The sequence below is a fragment of the Enhydra lutris genome, unplaced genomic scaffold (assembly GCF_002288905.1).
Source record: "Enhydra lutris kenyoni isolate GAN:26980312 unplaced genomic scaffold, ASM228890v2 scaffoldscaffold34, whole genome shotgun sequence".
In the NCBI taxonomy this organism is placed as follows: Eukaryota; Metazoa; Chordata; class Mammalia; order Carnivora; family Mustelidae; genus Enhydra; species Enhydra lutris.
The window spans coordinates 24,259,304-24,287,179 of record NW_019154118.1 but is presented as its reverse complement, the minus strand read 5'-3'; the positions used below and the strand labels follow the sequence as shown (position 1 = coordinate 24,287,179).

Here is a 27,876-nt window from a genome sequence, read left to right as displayed (position 1 = left end):
AAAGATATTTTTTCTTTTTTATTTACTTGAGGGAGAGAGACAGAGACAGGGAGAAAGTGGAGTGGAGGGGAATAGGGAGAGAGAGTCTTAGGCAGACTCTGAGCTGAGCATGGAGCCCAACAGGGGGTTTGATCTCACAACCCTAAGATCAGGGCCTGAGCCCAAACCAAGTGGCAGAAACTTAACTGACTGCTCTACCCGGGTGCCCCTCCTCTACCTGGAATTCTTACCTAGATCATCGATGACTTCTTTCACATCATTTAGATCTCTGCTTTAGTGTCTCTTCAGAGAGCCCCTCTTTAACTAAAATTTCTCTGTTCTACCCATTCACTTCTTAGCCCCCCACTCTGCCTTTGTTCCTAGTGTTTAAAGCTCCTTGAAGTGTTCTGTGTGTGTGTGTGTGTGTGTGTGTATTTTTCCTCTCTGGAATGCAACCTCTGTATATCCTAAGGGCCTAGGGTAGGATGTGGAGTATAGCAGATACCCAGTATTTGTTGAATAAATGACTGAGCCTCCTTTATTTTATCCTCCTAATCCCACAAGGAATTAGAAGTAGCTTAAAAAATACTTCTAGATTTAACAAAATAGAAAACATCAGGCATGTAAAATATAGATAGAATATAAATGACTGCTGGGAAATTTAATATGCAGGTCATGCAGGGTTTTACATGTTTCTTAAATATGAATCAAGAGTTTGGCTCTGAGGTCTTAACTGCCAAAACGAAAAGAACACATTTTCCATAAGGAGCAAACATTTTTCTACTCCAAAGAAGCATAGCTTTTTCTTGCATTTCAACAACTGTCCTACAAGACACAAAATGAATTTTATATGGAAGTTTTAATACCCATCCTTAAAGGGAACTGGAGAGGTGATGCAAGCACGAGGTTCAGGGAAAGCAGCTCTCTGGAAACGACTGGTAAGATTCGCGAGTCCATATTTCCTCCTTCTCTCTGTCTTCCCACCTCCTAATGTACATCCAGATGTCTCTGAGTAAGGTAGAGCCGTTTTAACGTGATTATCAATGTATAGCTCTTTTCTAACAGTAGTGAGAGAGAGTTTACTCATTATAATGGGTAGCTCATTCCAAACCAGGTTGAAAATTAGCCATATACCATGCCTTTAGTCAAATGAGGCTTCCTGTAGGTGCTCAAATAATAGCTGATAATAGTACTGTTTTGATCAGATCATTCTGTGAAGTTTGTAGCCTTTTATTTTTATTTTTTCAAGGTTTTATTTTTTTATTTGACAAAGAGAGCACAGCAGGGGGAGTAGCAGGCAGAGGGAGAGGGAGAAGCAGCCTCGCTGAGCAGGGAGCCCGGTGTGGGGCTCGATCCCAGGACCCTGGGATCATGACCTGAGCCGAAGGCAGACACTTAACGACTGGGCCACCCAGGCGTCCCTAGTTTGTGGCCTTTTATTTTTATTTATTTATTTTTTTTAAGGATTTTATATGATAGAGAGACACAGCAAGAGAAGGAACACAAGCAAGGGAAGTGGGAGAGGGAGAAGCAGGCTTCCTGCAAGCAAATGTCTGACGTGGGGCTCCATCCCAGGACCCTGGGACCATGACCTGAGTAAAAGGCAGATGCCTAACAACTGAGCCACCCAGGCGCCACTAGTTTGTGGCCTTTAAAGGAAATGTTGACATCCAGAATTTTGGATTCAGAATTAATGAGGCCAGTTATTGGTGAGTTTCATGATATTGTAACTCTGGAAATCTCAATGCACTGGTGGAAGATTAATTGCATTTTAATAGAGACAGTTCCCATCAGTTCAACCTGTTTACTTGATATGATTGAAGTTGAACATATTCACAATTAGTTTGTTGTAAAATTTTTAATTAAGATCATCGTGTTATTTAATCCTTTCATTTATTAATGACTTTGCCAAATCTTTCAAATAATTACATGGTTTAAATAATTGAACTGTTTGGGGAAGAAATAGTGCAGAATATGTTGTAAATAGTGTTGGCCAGTGGAAGCTTACTAACTCGAACCACACGGAGTGCCAAAGATTCATTTCAAGTTCCAGTATAGGCTTTTCTTTTGGACTTACCACTCCTATCCTGATGTCTTAGACATTCTTTAGGTGTAATGGGAAAATACTAGGGAAACGGATGGCCGTTATTATGTATCCTGTCAGTGTCTGGGTAAGAAATCCTCAGTTTTCTGTTTCAGTTTAATCATTTGGTTTTTCCCATTTAGAGTTAATGGTTTGGTTAGGTGTCTATTAGGGGAAAATTGGTTTGGCAGTACGGTGCAAAGTTTTTTTGCAACACATCACTAATTGTGAGAGGAATTTGCTTTCACAGTGCTCTAACTCTCCTTTGTTCCTTTCTTGTGATTTTGTTTTCAGATTGTCTCCTTTCATTACCCCGACTGTCTTAACGTTAAGCGCGCTGTCCTTTCCTCCTGCTTTGTGCTTACATGCTGTCTCTTTGGTCCCATAGTCTTCCCTGAATCTTGTCACAGACCTCTTATTGCCTTTCTGATTTTTCCTCCAACTTTATTTCCACTCTGTGTGTAATTACTAATGGTCTTTTTCTTAGAGTGACATAAGTTTAGAGCTTAGGTCCATGGTTTCAAGCTGGGTAATTGCTTAACTTACTTTACTGTCAGTTTATCACCTTTAAGATGTGAGCAATACCTCAACAGAGTGGTTGTGACCAGTAAATAATCTATAAACCTCTGGCATGCTGTCCAGCACTTGGTGTCACCATTTACTGTTCCATACACTTCTCCAAGGAAATTTCAGTGATCTTCTGATATGCCAGGTAAACCATCTGGATTGTCATGGATTGGAGTGTAGGACAGATTTCATACCATTGTGACATGGATTAAGGAATGGGCTTTGTTGGGAAAGTAATGTTTTATGGGGAGAAGAAGTAAGGCTGGAGTTTCCCCTCTTCTTATTTCACATAGAGGGTGCCAGGGTTTTAGCAGTCTGCTCAATAGAAAGCATAGATGTTTATTCCAGTGAACGTTTGCTATCTTCTGTTATTCTCCCTTGTCAAAGAAGTAGTAGGTCAACCTCATCAGTGAGGAGTCACCCAAACTGCTTGAGAACTGGAGAGTGTAGTTGTGGGTGCTTGCAATCATCTGAGAAATGCATTGGTCTAGCTTGTGGAGACCTGGGGCGGAGGGAAGTTGGGTCTACCTTGCAAAGGGTAGAAGCCATGGCCCTGTTAGAAGCTGAGTGTGCTCACAGCCTGTCATGCTGGGAGAAGGGGGAAGTGGGCACCCGGAGTGACTCCTGACATTATTTTCAGACTGTTCTGCTTGTGTCACAGAACACATTATTATTATTATTGCCCAGTTATTTGTTTCTCAACAAGTAAGTATCAAATTGAAAGTGAAATGTGTTGTTGTTGTTTAATTTCTGCGCTGTTTAAGCAAGCTGATGTCACAATAGCTAATTGAAGAATGCATTTCAGAGTCCTTGGTCAGTGTTGCTCCCAATGAAAATTGCCTTGATTTGCTCAGGCTCAGTTCAGCTTCCCAAATAATTACCGATTTGTTTAGGCACAGTATGGGCACTTACTCTAGAAATTAAAAGGTAAGATGAAGTCCATATCCTCAGGGAGTTGAGTGCCTAAGAGGGTAAAATAGAAGTGAAAGAATCTCTTAACAATTGGAATACAAGAAATGTCGTAAGAGATGTTACCAAAAGGCTGAGGGTAGAAAGTGAGAAAAGTTTCTCAAAGATAGCCAGTATCATATCTTAATCAACCTAATTTTGCTTTTGGGGGGAGAATTTCAAGCATATGGATAACTCCTGCATTTTCTAGTCTCTGGATGGGATAGTAGGGAGGAGAGTGGTTAAAAAAAATGATTAGCTAGGTAGCATACCGAGTTTAGAGACTAGCAAAGATTTCATTTTAATCTGGGAATTGTGACTTATAGTAGTTTTTGTTAAGTTGTAATTCAGAATATTACATTTTAGTGCTATAAATTTCCTAACAAAATGGCAGGGACTCATTCTAAGATGGGAGAAAAATTAACGAGCAGTCATCTGTCAACAGTTTCTAATGGCTGTCAAAGTTTGTTTTTAATGTTTAAGTGCCAAGGAGGGCAGATGGAAATTGTATTAATCACTGCACGCTTAGCATGCAGTTTGCCAGGAAATAAAAGGACAGCATAGAGCTTTGGGGAACGGAATACTTTTGGTATATATGCTATGCTTTTGAGGTTTAAGAATATTAGAGGTCAGGTTTAGTAGTCCTATCTATGGTCCTTGCGGGAAAGCAGAAAGAACACTTTTATTTATTTATTTTTAAAATATTTTATTTATTTATTTGACAGAGAGATCACAAGTAGGCAGAAAGGTGGGCAGAGAGAGAGGAAGGAAAGCAGGATCCCTGCTGAGCAGAGAGCCCGATGTGGGGCCCGATCCCAGGACCCTGGGATCATGACCCGAGCCGAAGGCAGAGGTTTTAATCCACTGAGCCACCCAGGTGCCCCAGAAAGAACACTTTTAAAATGCATTCCTTGAAGGATTCTTTTCATTTTATTTTATTTTATTTTTTATTTTTTTAAAAGATTTTATTTATTTATTTATTTGACAGAGAGAGAGAGAGAGAGAGAGAGATCACAAGTAGACAGAGAAGCAGGCGGAGAGAGAGAGGGAAGCAGGCTCCCCGCTGAGCAGGGAGCCCGATGCGGGACTTGATCCCAGGACCCTGAGATCATGACCCAAGCCGAAGGCAGCGGCCCAACCACTGAGCCACCCAGGCGCCCCGATTCTTTTCATTTTAAAGCAAACATTGGCTATCCATCTGTTCTTGATTTCAGTTTTATGGAGTCTCGTGAGGATTTTTTAGGAAAATTGTGATTGTCGGAGGAGGTGCTTCTAAGGTGTTCTTGCTGTGTGCAGTGTCACGGTAAGAGCACAGGGTAGCGTCCCTGGGGACGTAGAGCTCTTGTCCTAACTTCACCGTCGCTGGCCCTGTGAGCTTGAAATCCTCTTCTGTGTGTATACACATGCTGCTTGTGTCTCTGGGTGATCTTGGAGGGCCCGTTCATCCTTCCACGTTCTGTACTTAATAATGCCAATGTCTTTTATCACCATTATGTGGCTTTGCAGGCCATTTTATAAATGGTGTATTTTTAAGAATATCCAGTTTTAAATAATTAGACAGCATCCAAGCACGTTTTGATGAAACATGGTCAGTGGGCTGGCCTTTGTTCATTTGGTATTTTTTGCTTAGCTAACATTCATACAGAACGGAAGGCAGATCCTGGACATTTTACTGTGCATAGAGTTGTGCACATGGCTTAGACTGGGGGTAGTAGTGATACTTGTTATTTCTCTTTTACTTAAGATATATCCCATGCATGTCTTGTGATTTACTAATGTCAGTCAGTGTAGGAGAACACCAGACACTGGAACCATGTATAACCAGTAGCAGTGATTGCCTTGTCTGGGGGTGCTCAGAGGTCTTCATTAGCATCTCATGAATGTCTTGTGATAGTGTGTCAGAAATGGCTCACTGAACCAGGTACCAAGCCCAATTGGAGTTTAGTATATATCTTAGTTCTGTTATTTTAGTTCTTTGTGAAGGGTTTAAATCCTAAGAGAGATTCTGTTTCTGTTATTTAGAGTATAGATGCATGAGTTTGTGTGTAATTTTTAAAATTGGTGGTTTGCTGAATAAGTAGTATTATATGGCCTGTGTTTGTTAGACTTTCATGGTGAATGAATTTTCAGAAAGTCTGCTTTAGATTACACTAACCAGATTGCCAAGTAATTTGTTAATATTGTAGGTACTGGAGCCAACTATAGAATTCTCAATTAAACCTTTAGCTAAATTTTGTCGAGTGTTACTTTGATGCTATTTTATTTTGTTCAAACAAATTCCAAATAAATTAGCTATTGGTACCTTCTTGCTGAGTCTCTGCTATCACTTGCGAGGAAGATGGTAGAGGTGAAAACCATTCAGGTGCTCCCCCAAGTAGTCTTTTTACTTCCTTCATTACCACCGTTTCTGCCTCCTTAATTCTGTTAACTGGATGGCCGTGTATACAAGTTAGCTTTTGTTTTGAATACTACTGTTTTTTTTTTTTTTTGTATGCAGCTTATAATATTTCTAAGTTATAGAAGAATTTCAAAAGTTGTAGGATACAACAGAAATTCATATAGCCAATTTAGACACAAGTTAGAAATAAAATTCATACTGTCATTTTTTGAAGTCTAAAAAGAGGGGAAAAGTGTGTCTCAGGCCCTGTTTCTCTAAATTGCTTCCAGCTGCCTGCTTCTTAATACAGAAATATTTATTAAAAGTGGCAGGTTAAAAATTGGATTCCTAGGGCAAAATATGACTGTTTCCATAATTTTGTTAAAGAATAGGAAGCATCTGAGATTTCACATCTGTGGTGGCTTTTTTTCCTTTTTTTTTTTTTTTTAATTTATTTAGGGTTTTGGGGGAGAGGGATATGGTGTGGAGCAAATAATTCATATTTCCTGGCTAGCAAAACAAAATAGTAAACAGCTTGGACAATTTCAGTGAACTAAAGAAGATTTCCTCAGGTAGTGAAAGAGAAATAAGAAATCAATCTTTATGTGTTCCAACAGGATAAATGTGTTCAAAAAGATAGATGAAAGCATTTAAGATAGTAAATAAGACAAAGACAGTGATGGCTCTGGCTGGCCATGAAGGTCAGGGATGAGGTTTGAGGTAAGGAAATAAGCAAAAATCTTATCTAGACTAATTGGAGGCAATGACAGATTTAAAGAATTGTTAGACTGAAGTGCTATGAAGAGGCTTTTTAAAATAAAGGAAAATTTTGTTAATTCTGACATTGTTGAGGAAGGCAAATATATTGAAGGAAAAAAAACCCACCACTGTTTGAGGTTTTGGTAGGAGAACTTGTATGTGAAGAGTAAGAGAAGGAATTGAGGAAACTAGAAACTGTATTGGAGATATATCAGAAACTTATTTTTCTGAAAGCATTCAGTAGTTAAGGTGGCAGGCACACACTCTCAGAAGAGTTTATTAGGGTAAGAGCATCTTCTGGAAAGTATCCCAGATTAAGCCTTGCGGATTCAGGAAAGTAGGAATCCAGAAGGGGAGGAATCTATTAATCAAAAACTGTATAGAATGCTGTGCCTTGTGATCCCATAAGCAGAAGGAGGGAAGTCCACACAAAGCTGAGATCACTATATATCTATGTAGTTTTTGGTCTGGTGGGGAAAAAAAGAGCAATTTTCAGTTGTCTGCTTTCCTGTTTATGTTGACTTGTTAAGATGATTTTTAAAAGAATCAAAATATTTTGTAATAAGTATGTTGTCATATGTCTTAATATATTGTAATATTCATTAGCCATTTTCATCACTTTATAGATTAGAAATGCAGTTCACAGACTACAAAGAAGATAGTAGTCCCTGGTCTTACTGACCATACAGAATAGAGAGAGATTAACATTTACTTATGGTTTGTTTCTTAACGTAATCAGAAGGACTAATCTAGCTTTGAAATGTGAAGAACTTTGAAAGGATATATGAGCTTTCATCTATAGGATTTTGTGTTTGAAATAAACATACATTATTTATAAAATATAAAAAATGGGGAAGGATTTCTAGAATGGGTCTTTAGGCTGTCTTTTAGATATAATTTATGAAGTGTCAATATCAGGTAATGAGACAAGTATCATACACAGATAAATATTATTAACAGCTGTGATTCTTATCAGAAAGGCATTAGGGTTGGGGCCTTGTAATTTGAAATCACATGTTCAGTACTTAACATTTATATTTGGATGTGAAAACAGTTATTTTAAAAACCAGTACAAATACTATATCAGAAATTAGAATCTGAAAGAAATGTTTCTTAATGGGCTATGAACTGGAAAGTTGAAAAAAAGTAGAAGTTTCTTAGAATAGCAGTTTTCAAACATTCTTTTAAAGTTGATCGAAATGTAAAAGACACATACTGAGTCAAATTATGATGCTGTAACCTAAGACAGTTTGAACAAAATCAACTAAGCATTGTAGAGTGTGAACAACAAAGTCAAGTGCCCTTTGATTTAAATTGTGCACCCTTGAACAAATTGCTGAATTTATCTATGCTTTGGTTTTCTAATTAAAAAATTATCAGGGATCATATTTGACTTGTAGTTGTTATGAGCAGTAAATGAAGTAATGCTTTATTCCACTGAGAATTTATTCACTAATTCTTCTTTCAAGAAATAACATACTGAATGTTTCCTGTGTGCCAACCTCTTTGTGATGCCCTGGGGACACGAATTTTAATACAAATGGTCTTAACCCTCGTGGAGATTACAGTCTATTAGGAAAAAGAAAACAGGAACACGAATGATGACTATGTCTTACTGTAATGGGGGCAAGAGTGCATACAAAGTCCATTAACAGGCTTCTTTAATACATTCCACTGCAGAGGTGGTGTGTACTGGGGCTTGGGTAGAAGGGCACTAGCTCTCAGTCATTCTCTCCAACTCTTTCTATTTTTATCAGTATGACCAAATTTATGCATATTACCAAGGTTTATTGTAGCTTGCCTTCTATTTAACTTTAAACAGTGAGATTGGTAAATGTGGCCTTTTTGGAAAAAGAAAAATCCTATGAGATTGATTAGACCACTTTATAAGATTATTTCCATAATTTATAATTTATAAGCACTCGCATTTCATATCCTCTTAGGTAATCTGCATTTGAAGGTCTCTTGTGTTCTTCTTGCCCCTTGCACGGCCTACCCCAGTCCCCTTGCTCCAGTCACTATGTAATTATAGGACTACCACTTTGTCTTACCGTTACATTTCGTGCAGGATCTCTGAAAAGAGAAACTGTTGCTATAACAACATTTTATCTATTTTTATTTATGTATTTTTAAAAGATTTTATTTATTTATTTATTTGAGAGAGAGAGCGAGAGAGAGAGCACGTGAGTGAGCACACAAGTAGGGGGAGGAGAAGAAGAAGAGGGAGAGGAAGATAATCTCTAGCAGACTCTGCACTGAGCACAGAGCCAGATGCAGGGCTGAATCCCACAACCCGGAGATCAGGAGCTGAGTGGAAATCAGGGATGCTCAACCAACTGAGCCACCCACATACCTCTGGAACAACACTTTAAACAGAAGTCCAGTTATATTCTAGGTGGCTGTTTATTTTTAATTTTAGTAAAATACTTCAAGTGTAGAATGTACCACCACCTGAACCTCGAAGTATAGAGTTCAGCAGAGTTAAGCACCCTGCTCTAGTTGGACAACCAGTCTCCAGACATTTTCCCTTCTTGCAAAATGGAATCTCTCCACCCTGTAGGTGGCTCTTAATTTTAAGATGCTAGTTTGTGCAAAGATTTCACAAACATACCTTTTCTACTTACTGGTGGTGGTGGTTTTATTTCTTTTTTCTCTCTAGCTTTGTTGAGAAATAATTGATAAGTAAGACAGTATGTAAAGTATAGGATGTGATTTTGTTTGTAAGGACAGTGTGAAATGACCGCCAAGATTGAGATAATGCATCCATCACCTCACAGTTAACTTTTCTGTGTCTGTGATGATGGTGTTTGCAATGTACTCTTAGCAAATTTCAAGTTTATGGTACAGTATTATTAACTACAGTCACTGTGCTATACATGAGATCCTCAGCTTATTCATCTTATAATGGAAAGTTTGTACCCTGTAACTTACATCTCATAGTTTCTCCCTCTTCCCAGCCCTTGGCAACTACCATTCTATGTTTCTATGAAATTAGCCCCCTCCTTTTCTCTTTAAATATATCACATGTAAGTGATACTGTATGTGTCTGTCTCTGACTTATTCCACTTAACATAATGCCCTCCAGGTTCATCCATGTTGTCACCAAATGACAGGTTTCCATTCTTTCTCACGGCTCAGAATATACCATGGTATTTATATACCACATTTTCTTAATTTATCCTTTGAGAGTTACTTAAGATTGTTTTCATGTCTTGGCTATTGTGAGTAATGCTGCAGTGAATATGGAAATGCAGATATCTCCTTTAGAAACTGCTTTTGGTTCCTTTAGATATATACACTGGAGTGAGTGGTATTGTTGGATCATATGGTACTTTCAATTTTTAATTTTTTGAGGAACTTCCATTCTGTTCTCCACTGTTGCTGGGCCAGTTCACATTCCCACCAACATTGCACAAGGGTTCCCTGTCCTCCACACCCTCACCAACACTTGTTACCTTTGGTTTTCTTGACGATAACTCTCTTAATAAGTGTGAAGTGCTGTCTCACTGTGGTCTTGATTTATTTCCCTGATAATTAAAATTCCGAGAAGAAAGCATAGAGAAAAAGCTCCTTGACTTTGGTCTTGGCAGTGATCTTTGTTCCCTGTAAGAACAGGCAACAAAAGCTGAAATAAATAGACTTATCTTAGATTGAAAAGCTTCTGTACAGCAAAGGAAACAAAAAGGCAGCCTGTGGAATGGGAGAAAATATTAACAAACCATATATTGAATAAGGGCTTTCTGAGCTATATATAGGGAACTCCAATGCAAAAAACCCCAAATAATCCAATTAAAAAATGGACAAAGGACCTGAATAGACTCTTTCTATTTATTTATTTATTTTTTTTGCTGTATGTGATGCTGAAGCGAGCATAATAGACTCTTTTCCAAAGAAGATGTACAAATAAATGGCCAACAGGTACAAGAAAAGGTGCTCATCATTACTAATCATCAAGGAGGTTTCTTTCTTTTTTTTATAATTTTTTATTTTTTTTATTAACATATGTATTATTAGCCCCAGGGGTAGAGGTCTGTGAATTGCCAGGTTTACATACTTCACAGAAGGAAGTTTTTTTCTTAAGAAAAGATTTTGTAGTTGGCTTTCAAATAAAATGTCAAGTAGTGCATCCTTCATTAGTACTTTAAAATATTATAATTATCATAGTTCGGGAACTTTAGGATGGTGAAGGAATTATGCTTACCTAGCATATGTTTGTTTTGTTTTTAAATCTTGAGTTCTAGGGTATGGTGATTTAGGCAATGGAAATTAAGAGTCCTGCATTGGGCTCTATGCTCAGTGGGGGACTGCTTACAATGAAATAGGTTGTAACAGGTAATCTGTAAGGTCTTCAGTAGGGTTGACAGTTCTTTATTTAGTTGGTTTCCTTTACATTTATTTATTTATCATTTATTTATTTCAGAGGGGGTGAGTGTATTCACATGTGCTCATCCTTGCACCTAGGGGGAGAGTGGCAGATGGAGAGAGGTTTCAAGCAGACTCCTGCTGAGCACAGAGACCAACATGGGACTGGATCTCAGGACCCTGAGATCATGACCTGAGCCAAAACCAAGAGGCGGGTTTCTGACTGAGCCACCCAGGCTCCCCAGTCTCCTTCACTTAAGATACTGTTTCTTTTGTAAACCATTAATTAATCTGTGATACATATGGAAACTACTTTAAGGAAACATAAACCTTTGATTTCTTTAGACTATCTATTCTTTTAATTGTGACTTTCATCTCCTTATGGTTCTGCTTTTCCTTTTTTCTTGCAGTGATACACTTATTGTACCCTCTAGGATGTATAGTAGTAATGCTTATATTAAAGTAGGTTTTTTTTTCACTGATTATATTTTGAATCTTCTTGTAGCCTGTGTTAGCACAGACCTTCTGCTAGGAACCATTGCTTTTAGCCACAGTTCTTGTTCTTTTATTTTTTTTTTATTTTTTTTTTTTAAAGATTTTATTTATTTATTTGTCAGAGAGAGAGAGAGGGAGAGAGAGCAAGCACAGGCAGACAGAATGGCAGGCAGAGGCAGAGGGAGAAGCAGGCTCCCTGATGAGCAAGGAGCCCGATGTGGGACTCGATCCCAGGACGCTGGGATCATGACCTGAGCCGAAGGCAGCCGCTTAACCAACTGAGCCACCCAGGCGTCCCTCTTGTTCTTTTATTGTCCAGGTTATTTGTGGCAACCTCCTACAGCTATTGCAAGACCTTGAAAATAACTTGATGCTTCATCACTTTTGTATTCTCTGATATTTTCCTTTTAGCATTTTATTCTGGAGTCTAACATACATTTTGTGCAAGAAGTGCAGATGGAAATGAAAACTGCATTTTTCTGCCGTTGCTTTACATCTTGTCAGGAAATCTTTCATTAAACTCTTTGCTGGCTGCAGATTTCATTCTTGTACCAATAATACAAAGTTATGTAGTCAAAATATAACCTTTGTCTTAACAATAAGATACTTGATATTTTTCGTGATTTAATGAGCAGAAATTTGAAGTACTAATGAGCACTTCCCCCTTATCCCAGAGCCAGTGTTGAAACTTTCAGGAAAAAATGAAATCTGCATTTTAAGAGTTAAATTCACTTTTGAAAAGTCTTTTAGTTGGAAGAATATTATAAGTATGGTACCAAAACAAAAAATCCAGCAAATTTCATTATTTTAAAAAATTGATTACATAAAGATTAAAAATATATGTTTGACAAAAAACAAAACAAAGCAAAACCACAAAATATTCTTATGTATGGCAAAAGTCTAAACATAAATGAAACAGTGGGAGAAAATATTGACACATTTTTAACAAATGAAAAGATTTCACAAATTAATAAGTAAAATGCCAGGAATTCATTTAAAATGATGGTAAAGAATATACATGTTCATAGGGAGAAAAATGCCTTTGAAAAGATGTTTTGCTATGCTTAAAACAATACAAGTCAAATTAAAACCTCCCTGAGACATTATTTTTTCACCTGGCAAACATAAATATTATCTATTTTTTGATGTGGAGAATCACTCTCAAATTTTGTTGGGAATATTAAATTTTGTGTAACTTCTCAGGAGTGTTATTTGGAAATATCTTTTGATATTTAAATGCACATAATTTTTGACTGAGTACTTTAATTTTTAGAAATTTATCCTGGGTAACTAGATACACATTTATATGAAGCTCCGTATACAAGGCTCCTGATGGCAGGGATAGCTCTTTTAGTATCTTGGTTTCTTCATATATATTTGAATGCCTGTTTCTGGAAAGGATATAGAAAAAGCTATTAACACTGTTTCTTTCTTGGGAGGTAAACATGTGGTGGAAGAAGACATGAATGGCAACTTTTTAACATGAATAAGACATGAATTCATAGGACATGAATATCCTTTACAAAATAAATGAGCATGTATTACCTGTTTAAAGTTACTATTTAAAAGAGTGACATTGAACTAAGCTAGGCCTCTCCTAAAACATATGTGAAATCCACCATAATTAGACACCTAAAAGGTACCAGTAGTGGTGCTGTGTTTGGGTGTTTGCCACTCATTTCAAACATTTGTCCCTCAAAAGGAAATTTTCCTTAATTTCCTCTCCTCAGCCTAGACTAGCTAGGGCAGGTACCGTATCACATAGAATTTATTCATCTTGTGTATTTTTTCTGAGTGCATAATACATTTGTAATTTAATACTTAGTATTTTCCACTGGTTTAATGTCTTTTTTCTACCAATACAGTTAGGTTCCGGGAGGCATTCCCTTTCCTTGCTGGGGGTCTCAGTTTGCTCTATGGTGTCTTGTAATGGATGACACTCTAGTGCATATTTGAATGACTAAAGAATAATCATTTCAATGTTCCACTCTGTAGGGTTTGTTTTCTGGCTGACCGCTTTTCTGTTCCGATAGTATTTGGTATTTTTGCTTTGTGACTTTTTCTCTTGTTCCCGGGACCAAGCATTTGTATTTTATTATGAAAAATTTCTAATATAAGAAAGGTTGAAAGAAGTGTACTTTTGGACACCAGAATATCCACCACTCATATTCTACAGTTAACCTTTTACCATGTAATTCTCCATCTATCCATTCGTCACCATTTTAAGTGTGTAATGCATTTCAGAATAAGTTGCCAACATCATTATACTTTCTTCCATATGCTTGAGCTTGCCTGTCATTCGTTAAAGTTCAGTATTTGTTTACAGGACTCTTTTGAAGTTTCCAGATAAACATTTTCCTATTCTGAAAATTTAAGTGTGCCCTTGGAATTAGAGCTATTTCTAAAACGTGCTCTGTGTTATAGCTGCAGGGTAGCTTTATTTATCTTGAATGTCCATTTGTCATGTTATCACGTAGCTTCTAGTGCCTCAACATTCTCAGGGTGGCGTAGTTTTAGTAATAGAAGAAATTTTAAAGGTTACTTATACTGTTTATCTTGTTTAGATTTAAGCCCCTTTAGCACTGGGGGTACTACTAGTTAAAAAATCTAATAACTTGATTTCTGGATAGTATTTTTGGTGCTTCTTATTAGCCAGTGAGGAGTAAATACATTTAATTTTAGAAAGTGTATTTAAGAGTTAAATTGCTGATCTAAAGCAGCCATTTAACTAATCATCTTTGGTTTTTGTACATTTTCATACAGAAAAAAGAACCTTCCAAATCCAGTGTCAAGAAAAAAGTGACCAAGGTCGCAGAAGCAAAAAAAGTAATGAAGAGAAATTTTAAAGTGAATAAGAAGATAACATTTACTGATGAAGGGGAGGTAAGATTCTTAAATGCTTAATTTCTGAGGTACCATCCAAATATTGTAGAGTCTGACACTCTTCTGACTTAGATTCATTAATGAGAAAAAGAAACTGTTTCTTTAAAGCACGCGAGGCACTTCCTGTCCATGTTGTCTTGGGCCGTACATCTGTAGGCAGGAATGCCTCATGGGCAGTCAGCTGCCATACTTCAGGGTGCTAACAACACAGAGTTGGTTTTGAACTTTCTAAATTCCATTCTTACAGAGTAGACTTTCCCGTCAGGGTGTCCGTCAACATGTTCTGTGGCAACAAACACAAGAATAGTAACACGACTACTTGCCACAGTTTTTTCTGGACTCTAAAAAAATCTCTGCTTTGCATTTCCTCAATTTCCACGCTGTATTGGGTTGTTTCTTACTGGAATGGCTTGAGACGGTGTTTTCTGCTTCACACAGGTGCCTGGCTCTCATGTCACTGAGACCTTGGTGTTAGCCTAAATACATACCCGCAGAGTAGGGAAAGGGTTACCACTCGCAGATGGCACAGTGTTCTCTCCGTTTTTAAAGAGGGGAGAGGCCTGGAAAGTCTGGCAGCTTACCTAAGGAGTAATGGTGGTTAGTGGTCAGAGTGGGTCTTCAGAGTGGCTGTTCTTGGTTTTCAGTCTCTTCAACCTACAGGTTCCCCTGTGCATCCTGGTAGAGCACATACCCACTGTCCCACTGTCCTCTCATTTTCCTTGCCTTGTCTTTTATTTATTTTCTTCCTGGAACTTATGGGGACTTTACGTTCTCTATTTACGTGATTATTGTCCTTTTCTTCCATTCTAGTGGAATGAGGGCAGCTACTTGAGGGAAGGTATCTGTCCACTTTGCTGACTACCCTGTCCCCAGCACTGAGAACAGGGCCTGACGTGCAATAAACCCAGGTGCTTATTGAATGGACTATTTTCTAATATCCCAATAAAATAACAGTTTTTAAGATACTGGTTGTAATATGTCGCATAAGACGTTTCCTCAGCATTAATACAAATGCAGCCTAAGCAGTCTGTATCCAGTGCGGTATGTTTCCTCTTAACTGTGAGGTTAACAGACATTTGGATGTTATTTTGGGGAAGGGAGCCCAGATTTGCACTAAGAATATGGAATAAAGTGATGTATAAATCATATGAAGAAAGAGTGCAATTTAAAGTTGTTGGAAGTTGTAGAGGAACCCTACAGAATTGATAAGTAATGGATCTTTATGAAATTACTGAAAAGAGGTCAGCACCTGAAGCAGGCTCGGCCAGAATATAGTTGTATTACTTCAGATGCTTACTGTAAAGTAAGATTAGTGCTCTTAGTATAATGAGGCTCCGCACTGTGCTTGTCAGTTCAACTGCACAGATTATGCCGGTTTGCTCCAAGATGAGTATAAATTCTTAACTGTAAAATGTTTCCCTGAAGACTTACTGCTGTTAGGACCCTTGTATGGCTGTGGGCCACACTGAAACTTGTGCTCTAAAAGTTTGAAAGAACTTTTCATTCAGCCCAGAGGCATGAACTTTTTTCATGCGATTATAAAAAAGGACTGAAGAGTTGGAGCAGTGGATGGGTTTCTTCCTGTCACACCTGCTCCCTCCCACTGCATCTCCAGTGTCTGTGGCCGCTGGCATGACCACTCTCATGCGGTGACACGTGTGACCCCCATTCGTTGCCAAAAGTTGAGATGCTGTGAGAATCCCATCTTGAAGACTGGATGGTGACAGGAGTGAGAGAAGGTGAAGAGAATGTGTGTGCCTACAACTTCACTTTGCTTGCAGTTTAATTAGTGGCCTTTCAAAACAACGGCAGCTACTGAAATCCTCTGGCAGCTAGTTACTAGTTGAAAACAAGAGAATAGGTTTAGTCTAAATTGTCTTATGGTTCACAATGTTAGACCTGGAAGATGAAAGAGTCAAACAGACCTTTTAAAAAAAAATGTCAGAAAAGGACACAGATGCCCAGAAATGAAGTATTTATTCAGGATTATGCAGCAGGGCTAGCAAAAAAGCTGGAACATTAAACCAGGTCCCCTGACTCCAGATCAGTGCCCTGACTTCTGTGTTACCTTGTTCCTAACCATGAACTGTATGTGTAAATTGTGTAGATTGGAGCCAGCCTGAAATCCAAGCTAATTTTCCTTTATGCCTAGTTATTTTAGTCTTTATGTGTAGTACAGACTGATATAGGATTTATTGATCAGTTTTGAGCATTTGATATGTGCCACATACTGTGCTGGGCCTCGAGAATACAAGCACAAGGTAGTCCGCTGTCCTCGAGGAGATTAGATTAATCCTAGGCGGAAACCCAGGAAAGTCAAGCCACAGTATGGGAAGAGAAGGCTCGGAGGTGCCAGGGGAGCCGGCGAGCCTGCTTGGGTCCACCTGGCTCCTGTTCTGCTCATGTCGGGGACGGAGCTGGCAGAGTATAGCCCATGAAGAGCACTGAGATGCTGCTGAAGCAGCTAGCTTCTCCTCCAAACTATTTCCTGACATTTTCCTTTAATCCTGCTGTCACTGGATTGTGGCAGCGTTACTTTATCCTGACTAGGATGGTTTTTTCAGAGATTTGCTCATTTTAATGATAAAGTTTGTTCGAAAGCTTAAGAAATATGGGTTCTAAGGCAGAAAGTGGAGAAAATGCACCATTTCAAAATCATTATTCAAAGGGAAATGGTTTTCTGTTGATGTTCCCTGTCCCCCGCCCCATACTTACAGTTTTTTTGTCCACAGTTAGTTCAGCAATGGCCACAGATGCAGAAATCTGTCTTGAAGGACACCGAGGACGAGGACAGCACTGGTGGCATCAACTTAGATAAAGCCAAGGAAAGGCTACAAGAAGAAGACAAATTTGACAAAGAAGAATATAGGAAGAAGATCAAGGCAAAGCATCGGGTGAGTGTTCCATCTTGAATTAATGCTGAATGACATTTAATATGTCCCTAAATACTCATTACATGTTCATCAATAACCACATTACTTTCCTCCTTGACTTCTTGAACACTTCTGTCTCTGTGGGTATTTTGTCATTTTATTAGTCTCTTCTTGCTTTTGCTGGTGGAGGCTTGTATACTGACTGGTTTCTGAGAACGTTGCCCAAATCTGCTTTTGGTTGAGGTAACCCAAATAATATTCATGATTTTTTTTTTTAAAGTTTTGATTTTGAGATTAATGTAGTTTTACATGTAGTTGTAAGAAGTAACATATTCTCTGTATTACTTTCTCATTCTGGGTGCTCGATTTCTGCAGTTTTTGCCATTTCAGGAATGGTGGATAAATGAAGCAGTGGGATGTGTATGTAGCCTTTTGGGATTTGCTTTTTATTCTCATGTAATTCTGTGGAGATTCACCCAGGTTGTTGTGTGTCTGAGCGCTTGGCACAGATGTACCGCAGGTTCTCCACTATTTACCTGTTATTTCCAGCTTCAGCTTAATAGTTGAATTTCTTTCCATAGCAATTAGTTGATAATGCATGGGAGATTTATTTAGTGTATTTTAAAAAAAAGAAAGAAAAGAAGAAACCTTGTAAGAGGGAGTGCTTCTGGATAAGCACGTGCACAGTTTTCTGTTACCCTTGAACTGGGCTACTCCATTCCGGTCACTCCTGGTCTTACTGTCTTTTTATACTACTCAGTTCCCATAAAAGTGTATATATCACTAGATAAATGATTCAATTAATGAAATAAGGCAGATTTACATTTTTAAAGACGTTTCTATAGCATGCCTTTGAGACAATGAATGATTTCAGGGAACAGAGTCTCATGCCCAAGAACATAGTCTCATGCCCACTGCTTTAATGTGAGGTTCTGGGTTAAGAAACTTGTAAGCCTTTGGATGAGGACATTATTAACTATGTCCTTAGAAGGATTCTTGTGGTTTTTGACTCCTCTTTGACCTTGGAATGATTCAGCGGCTCCATCAACTTTTGTAGAACAGCAGTTCTCATTTCTTCAAGGTTCGATGCAGCTTCGCAGTAGCATTTGATGAATAAGAAAAAGTAAACATTGAAGATGGCTGTCGGGGTGGAAATGACTGGTGAGAAAATCCTTTTTAGAAATGTGGGGAACAAAAACCTCAAATATAGTGTTTACAGTTCAGAGTGTTATCTAGACAACTAAACAATTCGTGGTTGCTGGTTTTTTTTTTTTTAACAATTTAAAAAAATTTTTTATAAATATATAATGTATAATTAGCCCCAGGGGTACAGGTCTGTGAATCGCCAGGTTTACAGACGTCACAGCATTCACCATAGCACACACCTGCCCCCTCCATGTCCATAACCCAACCACCCTCTCCCTACCCCCCTCCCCCCGGCAACCCTCAGTTTGTTTTGTGAGATTAAGAGTCTCTTATGGTTTGTCTCCCTCCCAATCCCATCTTGTTTCATTTATTCTTTTCCTACCCCCCAAGCCCCCCACGTTGCATCTCTACTTCCTCAAATCAGGGAGATCATATGATAGTTGTCTTTCTCCGATTGACTTATTTTCATGCATTGCTGTTATTATAGTACTTTAAAATTGAAATGTGTTACTAATTTTTGTTATTAAAATTTTTAATAATATTAAAATGTCAGCAATGTGTCACATTTCAGGTTACCATCCACCTAGAGTAGTTATGCAGGGGAAGAGTGAGCATAAGGATATTTTATCCTTTATTTTTATTTTTATTTTTATTTTTTTTAAGATTTTATTTATTTGACAGACAGAGATCTCAAGTAGGCAGACAGGCAGGCAGAGGGAGAGAGGAGGAAGCAGGCTCCCTGCTGAGCAGAGAGCCGGAAGAAGGGCTGGATCCCAGGACCCTGGGATCATGACCTGAGCCGAAGGCAGAGGCTTTAACCCACTGAGCCACCCAGGCGCCCCTTATCCTTTATTTTTAAATTGTAGCCAGCAGTAAAAGCAACAGGAGGCCTTTACATGAAGTAAAGGTGTTTCCCACTGCTGCCCTTTCTTGTCTCCCTCCCCGCCTTCCCCCGTGTGTGGAAGTTACTGTATCGAGGCTATGGAATATTGTTTCTGAAACCTTCAGAGACTTCATTTCAAATTGACTCAGTGTACATTTATTACACACTGTTTGTGTGCTAGGCTCTGCCCTAGGCTGTGAGGATAGAATACTTAAAATATGTGGGTTCCTCTGTCCTTGGGAAGATTATAATTAAACCGTAGTTAACTGTTGGTATTCTGTCACTGCACAAAAGCTTTTTATGCCTCTAATTTGTTTTACGTTAACATTTTTGAAACGAATAATACATTCATGTTCTGAAATCAAGATCATAAAAAAGCTAGTTGAGACATCTTGCTTCTGCCCATGCCTGTCATTCTTACTCAGACCTACCCCCATAGTAACTATTTTTATTAATTAATATATCCTAGGGGCACCTGGGTGGCTCAGGTTCAGTTGGTTAAGCTCCAACTCTTGATCTCAGCTCAGGTCTTGATCTCAGGGGCATATGTTCAAGTCCCTCATTGGGCTGCACACTGGGCATGGAGCCTACTTAAAAAAAAATTACTGACACATCCTGCCATTTCTTTATGCAAATGTGAGTAAATAGAAATACAGATCCTTATTTTCTCCCTTTGTTACAGGAAAGATAAGTATATTGTATTTAGGTTATTGTACACATTTCTATTTTCATTTATTTTTATGCTTTTAAATCATTTTCTTTGCACCATTGTTTAAAGTAGTGGATGATTTTTAAACTATTATGGTGACTATCTTACAGCAAGGTTGAACAGAGCACTTTGGACTGACATAGTTGTGAGAGAAATCACAAGAACTTAACATACTACTGGTTTTGATGTCTGTATCTCTGGAACTAAAACAGACAGATGGTCTTTTTTAACAAGCCAAAGCTTCTTGTTTTGTATAAAGTAGGTATATTCTGCACAAGGTTACCTATGGCATACTTTCCATATTGGATGTTGAAAATAGTATGTAGCCAGAAAAAAAGCACAAGGAAATTACTAAAATAGTCTGTTCAGCTTTAATGTAAATGCCACCTGAGTCGTATGTGATTAGTTTCTTGGTATTTGTATCAGTAAAAATTATTACTTATGCATATATAAGTATTTGTTTATTAAATTAGAGAAAATGTCACTCTTGCGCACTTTGGAATTAGTGAGTTTATGACGGTAGCGTACATATGACACAGTATGGGTACTCACATCAGTCATGTACCAAACGCCACGGGCTAGATTCTACCTCGAAGACATGCAGGATTTTCTTAAGCGGCAAGTTGGAACATTTGGCTTGTTGGTGGAAGGAGTGTTACACTGTAAGGAGAAGTACTTGCATTTGAATCCTGAGTCTGGCATTGCCTAGTCCAACGGGATTACCCAGTCACCAGTATGGACTGCAGTATCGTGTTACGAAAACGAGGAAGTGGAAGTGGGAGTTCATATCCAATGATCGAGGGATCCCCTAGCTCTGTGTGTATAGGGAAGATATGGGAATATAATAAGCCCTTTGTGTTTGGAAAGTGGAATTTTAATTGGCCATCTTTCCCTGCTGACAAAATGGGTTCCTTGCTTGATGATAAGGCCTCCTTCTTGTTCTTATTTTCCAGTGGTTACTAAAGTTTGACTTAGAAGCAAAATATATTATTAATCCTGCATGATTATTTTATCTTAATTGCTTTATCTGAACATGTTATTGGCTTTGAAATCATATCTTTTTCCTAATTGAGTATATTACTTATTCTAATGACAATTCTTAGTTCTTCTAAGCGTAAGGTTTTACCTTGGGCAAATGTAATTATGTTTCCCTTAAAATTGTCACTCATAATTTTGTTATTTCTATGAGAGAATACTGAGAAGAATTGTATGTCCCTAAAGAACACTTGAAATACTAACTTAGGATCTAGGAATAAGCTTTTACTTCATGAAGATAGAAAAAGATGAAGAAACTTTAACAAAAAATTATGAGTGACGGATGTGTCTGAAAAAATTGTACATGTAAAGAGAAAACTCTGCAGAATCTATATATTTAAAAATATGTGTCAGTTTTAGGAGTTTTCATAAGCTTACGAATGTTCTTTCAGCATGTTTAGAATATTTCCTGATTTTTTTTTTTGCTTCAAAGAATAACATATTTAATATATATGTGAATTTTGCCATAATGATTCTGTTTGAAAGGAGTTGTTTGCTCCTGCTGTTTAACTGAACAGCTTTGCACCATGGTTTCGAGCACACACTCTGTCTCTGTGGTGTGAGACTCAGCTGTTTGCTTTTGTCCTCCGTGCTGATAACACCTATTCTTGACTCATATTTTCAGCTAGTGGATTCTGAAAGCCGTGTAATTTCTACTGTGACTCAAATGAATATCTTTGTCCTCACGATGTGGAAACTGAGCAATAAGAATTTTAACTAGTTTGTGAGAAACACAAAAAAGCCATTACAGCATCGCTGGGAGTAGAATTTAGCTGCCTGCTGCTAGGGCTCAGAGCTCCGCACTCTGTGGACCTCAGGCCCTCCTCTTCCTGCTATGGGTCTCTGAGTCAGCAGGGTCGCTTATCTTTATGAGTCTTCTTTGCAGCCATTAGGCATCGCTACCCCCACCCCCCCCCCAGGCCGTTCCAGCCTTCGGGGGTCCCTGGAGCTTAGAGGTGGCTGGCTGTACTTAACTAGGCCTCTTACTATCTAATGTACCGAACCTCTGAAACCGCTCATCGGAAGTAAGATTATAGTAGAAGCTATAGTCTTTGCATAGAAGACCATTAGTAAGTTAGTACAGTATAAAGGCAAAACCACTACTTTTGCATGGAAACGGTGTGTTTTTCTGTCATTCAGTCAGAACTCTGAAAGGTGGGCTGTGGATCACATCAGTGAAAGGTGTCTTTACTTTAATGGGGTGAAAATCTGCTTTGTGGTGTGTATCATCATTCTTAGCTCTGAAAGGTTACTGTATTTAGGGTGATAGTATCGGCTAGAACAGCTGGGAGTGGAGAGAAGCAAAACATCATGAAGTTCTCTTTTGCTCCCTTGAAATTTGCTTTGAGCACTTTATCCATCTTGGACTGCGTGTTTAGACAATGCCGCCATGTCAAGATGTGACTCTGGACTGCTCGCGAAGATGGTAGAGGACTGTTCTGGTCCCCGCTCAGTACTAGTGTGAACAGTAGACAGGAAAGAGACTTTTTAGAAAATCTATTTCATTTTTTGTTTTTGTTGACACAGGATTTAGTTGCCATGGAATGCAGTATGGTAAGCATAAATGTATATGATAGCCAAGAGGGAGGAAAGCAGTAATGAGGCGTCTTAGAATAGTAGTAACAAGAACATTGACAATAATAAGCAGTTAGTTGGTTAGGCCCCGCAGTGAGTGCTTTATATGTATTATTGTGCTATGTGCTAACAATTAACTTCTGAAATAAGTGAGCTAGCCTCAAATTACAGATGACAGAATAGACCTAGAAGGAGCAGGTAATTTGTCCAAGGCCCCGCCAGTCACAAATAGCAGCCCTGAGACGCTATCCCAGATTCTTTGTTCTTACCTATTCAGCTTGTTTATACCTTTCTTAAATCATCAGGCATTCTCTTACAGTGGCTAACTCTGAAACAATGAATGAAAGGGTTGAAACAGGAGTGGAGATTTTGAGGAAGGAATGACAAATAATGGAAATTATTGTCAGTCTAGGAGTGAGTCTAAGGCATTGTCAGAGACTGGTCTGGCTCAGTGACCTGAAGAAATTTTACTACTACCAGAAATGTCCCGTGAGGATAAAGGACTAAACACCTGGGTTTTAACTCTTAAGTGAACATTATGAATAAAGTTCATTTATAGGGGAGGAAAAGGAACATTCTCTTATGTCCTTTACCCCCTTTCAGTTTCAGTCCTTCCTCCTACCATTACAACAAGGTGTACTCTAGGGAGCCATTTTGTTACTGTGGAACCTTTGCCTGTAATTTGGAGATGTCTGCTTGGGAGGTTTCTGTTTTTATTCCCGAGTTTATAGCATCTTGTGATATTTAGTTCAGCTTATTGATACATGGGTTTTCCTTCATATCCAGCGTCCAAAATAAGACATTTAAATATTCAGAACTGCATAAATTGTATCAGCTGTGTAGCAAGTCTTTGAGCTGTTTATAATCTCTATTTTGTGTTGTTAAAATAAAATGGGACTATGGGATTTTCTTGAAACACTATATTATGTTTGGGAGGTGGGGGGTGGTTGTTAGATTGATGGTCGGTAGAGACTGGGGTTGAGCAATGGGGCAGAGTTTGGTGCTAATGTAAGGAAGGGGTCTGACAAGGCTAGGTCATAGACTACAAAGACCAGGGAGAGCTAGACTGTGTTTTCCCAATCCCTGGAGCCCACCATTGGGCCTGGCACGTAGTAGCTCAGCAAGTGTTTGAAAGAATTAATTAATAAATCAGTGTTTCCACATACACTTATTTTTCTCCCTGTCTTCATATCCTTGTTGGAGTTGTTGCAGATTTATATATTGAAGATCATTTTTTTTAATGTCATTATCATTGAACAGTGGAATAGGGAACAGATCAGAGAACCTTACTTTGTTCTGAGTCCCTGGGAAGGATTTAGGTTAATGGGGGTTTTGTTTTTGGAGGGCAAGGGGTGTCTTCAGGGCCAGACATCCTTGTAATCATTCTTTTACTCACCTCTGTTGACCCACTTTTCTCCTTTGAAAAAGAGGTTCCTTACTACTGAAATAAGGGTAAATGTCCTCTTGTACTCTCTGTCACAGCTGGGAAATCAGTTCCTTACCCGGAGTGGCTCACTTGCCTCAGTCATTCCAACAGCTCATGTTGCCACCACTTCTTGAGTTGTGTTTCCAAATCCACAAATTTCTAAGATTGCCATAGAATGAAAATGATTTAAATACATAGTCCTGACTGCTGATAAAATTCATACTTCATGGGATTTTCTTTTCTTGAAGCTCAGGACCTATAGTTTGTTAGAAGCCAGAAGTATAATAACAGCTGTAAAGGGAGTATTTTGTACCTTGAAATGTGATTTTTCTGTTTTCCTATCCCTCGTGAATTTGGTTTCTATTATTGAATTTCATGCTCTTCTTACATTTAATCATTTGTAGCATGGTAGGACTAAAGATAAAATTTTGCCTTCTTTTTGTGTGGCATAAAATAGCTTTAAGTACCACTCTGTCCTCAAAAATGAAATAGGAAAATAAGGATTTAAAGCATTTGAACCACATAAAATTAAGAGGGAAGAAGAGTTTCAGTTATTGAATCTAATAAAATTCAATTATATTTGCCCTCTCAAGTCCTTGTATGCCAACTCTTTGTCTTTATGTCTTATCATTTGTGGCATGAATTTTTTTTTAAGTTAGTTTTTCCTGCCTTAGCAAAGGGAAAACAAACAAACAAACATTCTTTCTTCCTATATCTGTTCCCAAATTTTGGGTTACCATAAATTCTACTTCCTGCTTTTCTCCTCTGTTTGAAGACTAATGTTTACCCATTCGTCTTTTCAGATAGAATGCCAACTAACATAGCTTTTTAAGATAGGAAAGAAAAGTTTTCTCATTTACCTTCTGTTACACTCAGTATTGAAAGTTCTTTTTATTTGTAGTGAAGCTCTGTGTCATGTTTACTTCCTATTTTCAAGGTTTTAGATATCTTTCATCCATCTGGGACTTGTGAGAAATCTTAGAAGGAAGAATTAGCTCATTTGCATGCACATGTGAATTCTGATAGACAGTTAAAATTTGAAATTTGTAATGTCCCTCATCATCTATAATAAGCTAATACTGGAATTCGGTAGCAATGGGCAATTATCAATATATTTTTTGTGCTAAGATTAAAATGGCTAGATGAAAAGGCCCAGAGTAGAGATTATGTTTACTTATATAGACAGGATTTTTCTGATTTGAACATATTGAGGTTATTCTTTGGAACTTTGAAGTGCCATTTTCAGATCATCTAATGTGTTGGGAAAAGGTCAGTTACTGAATAGTTACAACAAAAATTTTTGTGACTGTTAAATGTGGCTAATTATCTTTTTTTTACCCCTGCGCAGAAGACTGGCAAAAACTAATTAGATAATGTCCACAAAATGCTATCAGGAAAAAAAAAATATGCTATCAGGATGAAAGACCCATACAGTAGCAGACCATTATTAATAATAAAAGGAAACTGAACATTTGTCTTAAGCATATTGATAAGATAAAAACACTGTATGCATCCACAAGATAAGTACACTTTCTAATGGACTGGAGAGTGGAGAAGAGGTGTGCTGGGGTTGAGGGGGGAGGAGAGGTATGTTAGAGTTGAGAAAGGGGAGTGGGGAGAAGTGGGCTGGGAGGTGTGTTGAACTTGAGGGGGAGGTGAGGTGTCCTGGAGTTGAGGGAGGGCAGAGGTGTGTTGGAGTTGAGGGGGAGGAGAGATAGAGAGGTGTGCTAGAGTTGAAGGTCGCGGGGAGAGGTAGGCTAGGTGGTGTGTTGAACTTGAGGGGGAAGAGAAGCATGCTGGAGTTGAGGGAGGAGAGGGGGAGAGGTGAGTGGGAGGTGTGGTGGAGTTGAGGGAGGGGATGTGTTGGACTTGAGGGAGGAGAGAGGTATGCTGGAGTTGAGGGGGAGGTTGTTGGTTCATCACTGAGTGGCTGTGTGGTTTCAGACCAGTTACTTAATCCCTTTGGTTCAGTTTGTTTTTTTTCCCCCCATCTCTAAAATGGGAAAAATAATCCTTCTAATAAACATTAAATGGTTTTAAGAAGATATGTAAAATGCCTAGCATGCTCTTTAATTTAGAGCTTTTAGTGTTAGTAGGAAAATAACAATCATTATAATTGTTAATGGATACAAAGGTTTTTTTTGTTTTTTTTTTTAGCAGAAGTTCAGTTACATTACTCTCTAGGTATTTGATGTTTTATCAGCTGTATCTCATGTAGGTATAGTTTTAAAATTACTTCAAGCAGCTCGATCCTTGAAAGTCACTGTGACCTTTTAGAATAACATAAAATACTGCTCTGCTTAATTTTACCTTCCAAAACAGGAAAGCTTCCTTTTGTAGAAAATAGAACCAAAGTGTGTGGTAAGACAGAAGAGAGATTACAAATACTAGAAGTACAAATATGTAATGTTATATTACAAATATGTGCATCCACAAACTAAAGCCAGCTCTCAAACTGAGAGGATCCACGATCAGTTGTTAATTCTTATCTCTTACGTAGTCTGCTAATGCTCTTAGAAAATCAGTAAACGATGGCAACTTTTATGAGAACTCGGGGTGCAGATGTTGGGAACTTGGTATCCATGCGCTTTTTCCCCCCACCCCGGGGAAGCGCCGAGCATGTTCTGTTTTAGTGGCTGAGCAGCTCTCAGGGGCCCTACGAGAGCCGCTTCGGGACTGGCACGTAATAGCAGCTGCGTGTTAATTGGCCTTGTTCATATGATGCCAGGTTATTATTTTCTTCTGTTATCAAAGTGTCATCTGTTAAAGTCTCCAAACTCTGACATGTTAATTTTTATGAGGTTGTGTTGGAACAAAGCGCTAGACTCAGCCTTGAAGACCCAGGTTAGAGGACGGTCCTGTCATCTGGTCAGCTTTTCACAAAGAGGAAGTCACAGTCACATTTCTTGTTTAGCTTTCCTTTTCCTCTGACCTTGGTCCTGGGACTTCCAATCTTTAAAATGTTCCTCTGTATAATTGCTCATTGTTTAAGTTTTACCTGCCCTTTTAATTCTATGTTTTATTTGGAAGTCAAAGAAATACCCATTTTCTCCGAAACTGGGATAGAGAAAGAATAATAACAGAAAGGAATAATTTAACATTATGAATTATTTAGGGGTGTAACACATTCAGAGATGCTTTGTGAATGTGAATTTTTGTGAGTTTCCCTTAGAATTTAGCTTTCCTACTGTGCAATCCAGAGCTCTAGAAACTGAATCTGTAAGCTCGGTGGACCCCCATCTCTTCGCACTAATTATTATTTAATCCCTTTTGAGACTTCCAACATTTATGTTCTCAGTTTGTCTTAAAGGAGTCTATAAACCTAGGTAAGGGGGATGGTAGGAATTGGCTGTCTTTCTCAATGCTGGAAGCAACAGAGCAGCCTCAGGTCTGCAGAGGATGCGTTAGGATTGGATTTGAATCTGGAGAACGTCATGTATATGTACAACGTCCTGGTAAAGGCAGAGTGCCTGGGTTTGTAAAACTTGCTAATTCTCACGTTAGTAAATGCTGTAATAGCGAGTCATGGTCTTAAAGGGAAAATACTTGTTATTTACTCAGCTTTTACATTGACCTAGCAGTTCATTACAATTTTTTACAAATATAAATTGTTGGCTATGAACTTTGGATCGAGTCTAGCCTTTTTATTATTTCAGCACTTTGTTTTTGAAGAGAAAGAGAGGTTTTTTATTTAAAACAAAGTTCTTCTTGGGGTGCCTGGGTGGCTCAGATGGTTAAGCATTTGTCTTTGGCTTAGGTCATGATCTGGGATGGAG

General features: G+C 38.4%; 1 protein-coding gene across 1 annotated transcript in view; it reads left to right on the top strand.

The window, feature by feature from the left end:
- Positions 1–27,876, top strand: part of LOC111153748 (DEAD-box helicase 10) — a 270,832-nt gene that overhangs the window by 138,664 nt on the left and 104,292 nt on the right. The window contains exons 14-15 of the mRNA XM_022512954.1: positions 14,334–14,453; positions 17,186–17,347. Of these exons, the coding sequence (XP_022368662.1) occupies positions 14,334–14,453; positions 17,186–17,347 (282 nt within the window). The remainder of the gene's footprint in view (positions 1–14,333; positions 14,454–17,185; positions 17,348–27,876) is intronic.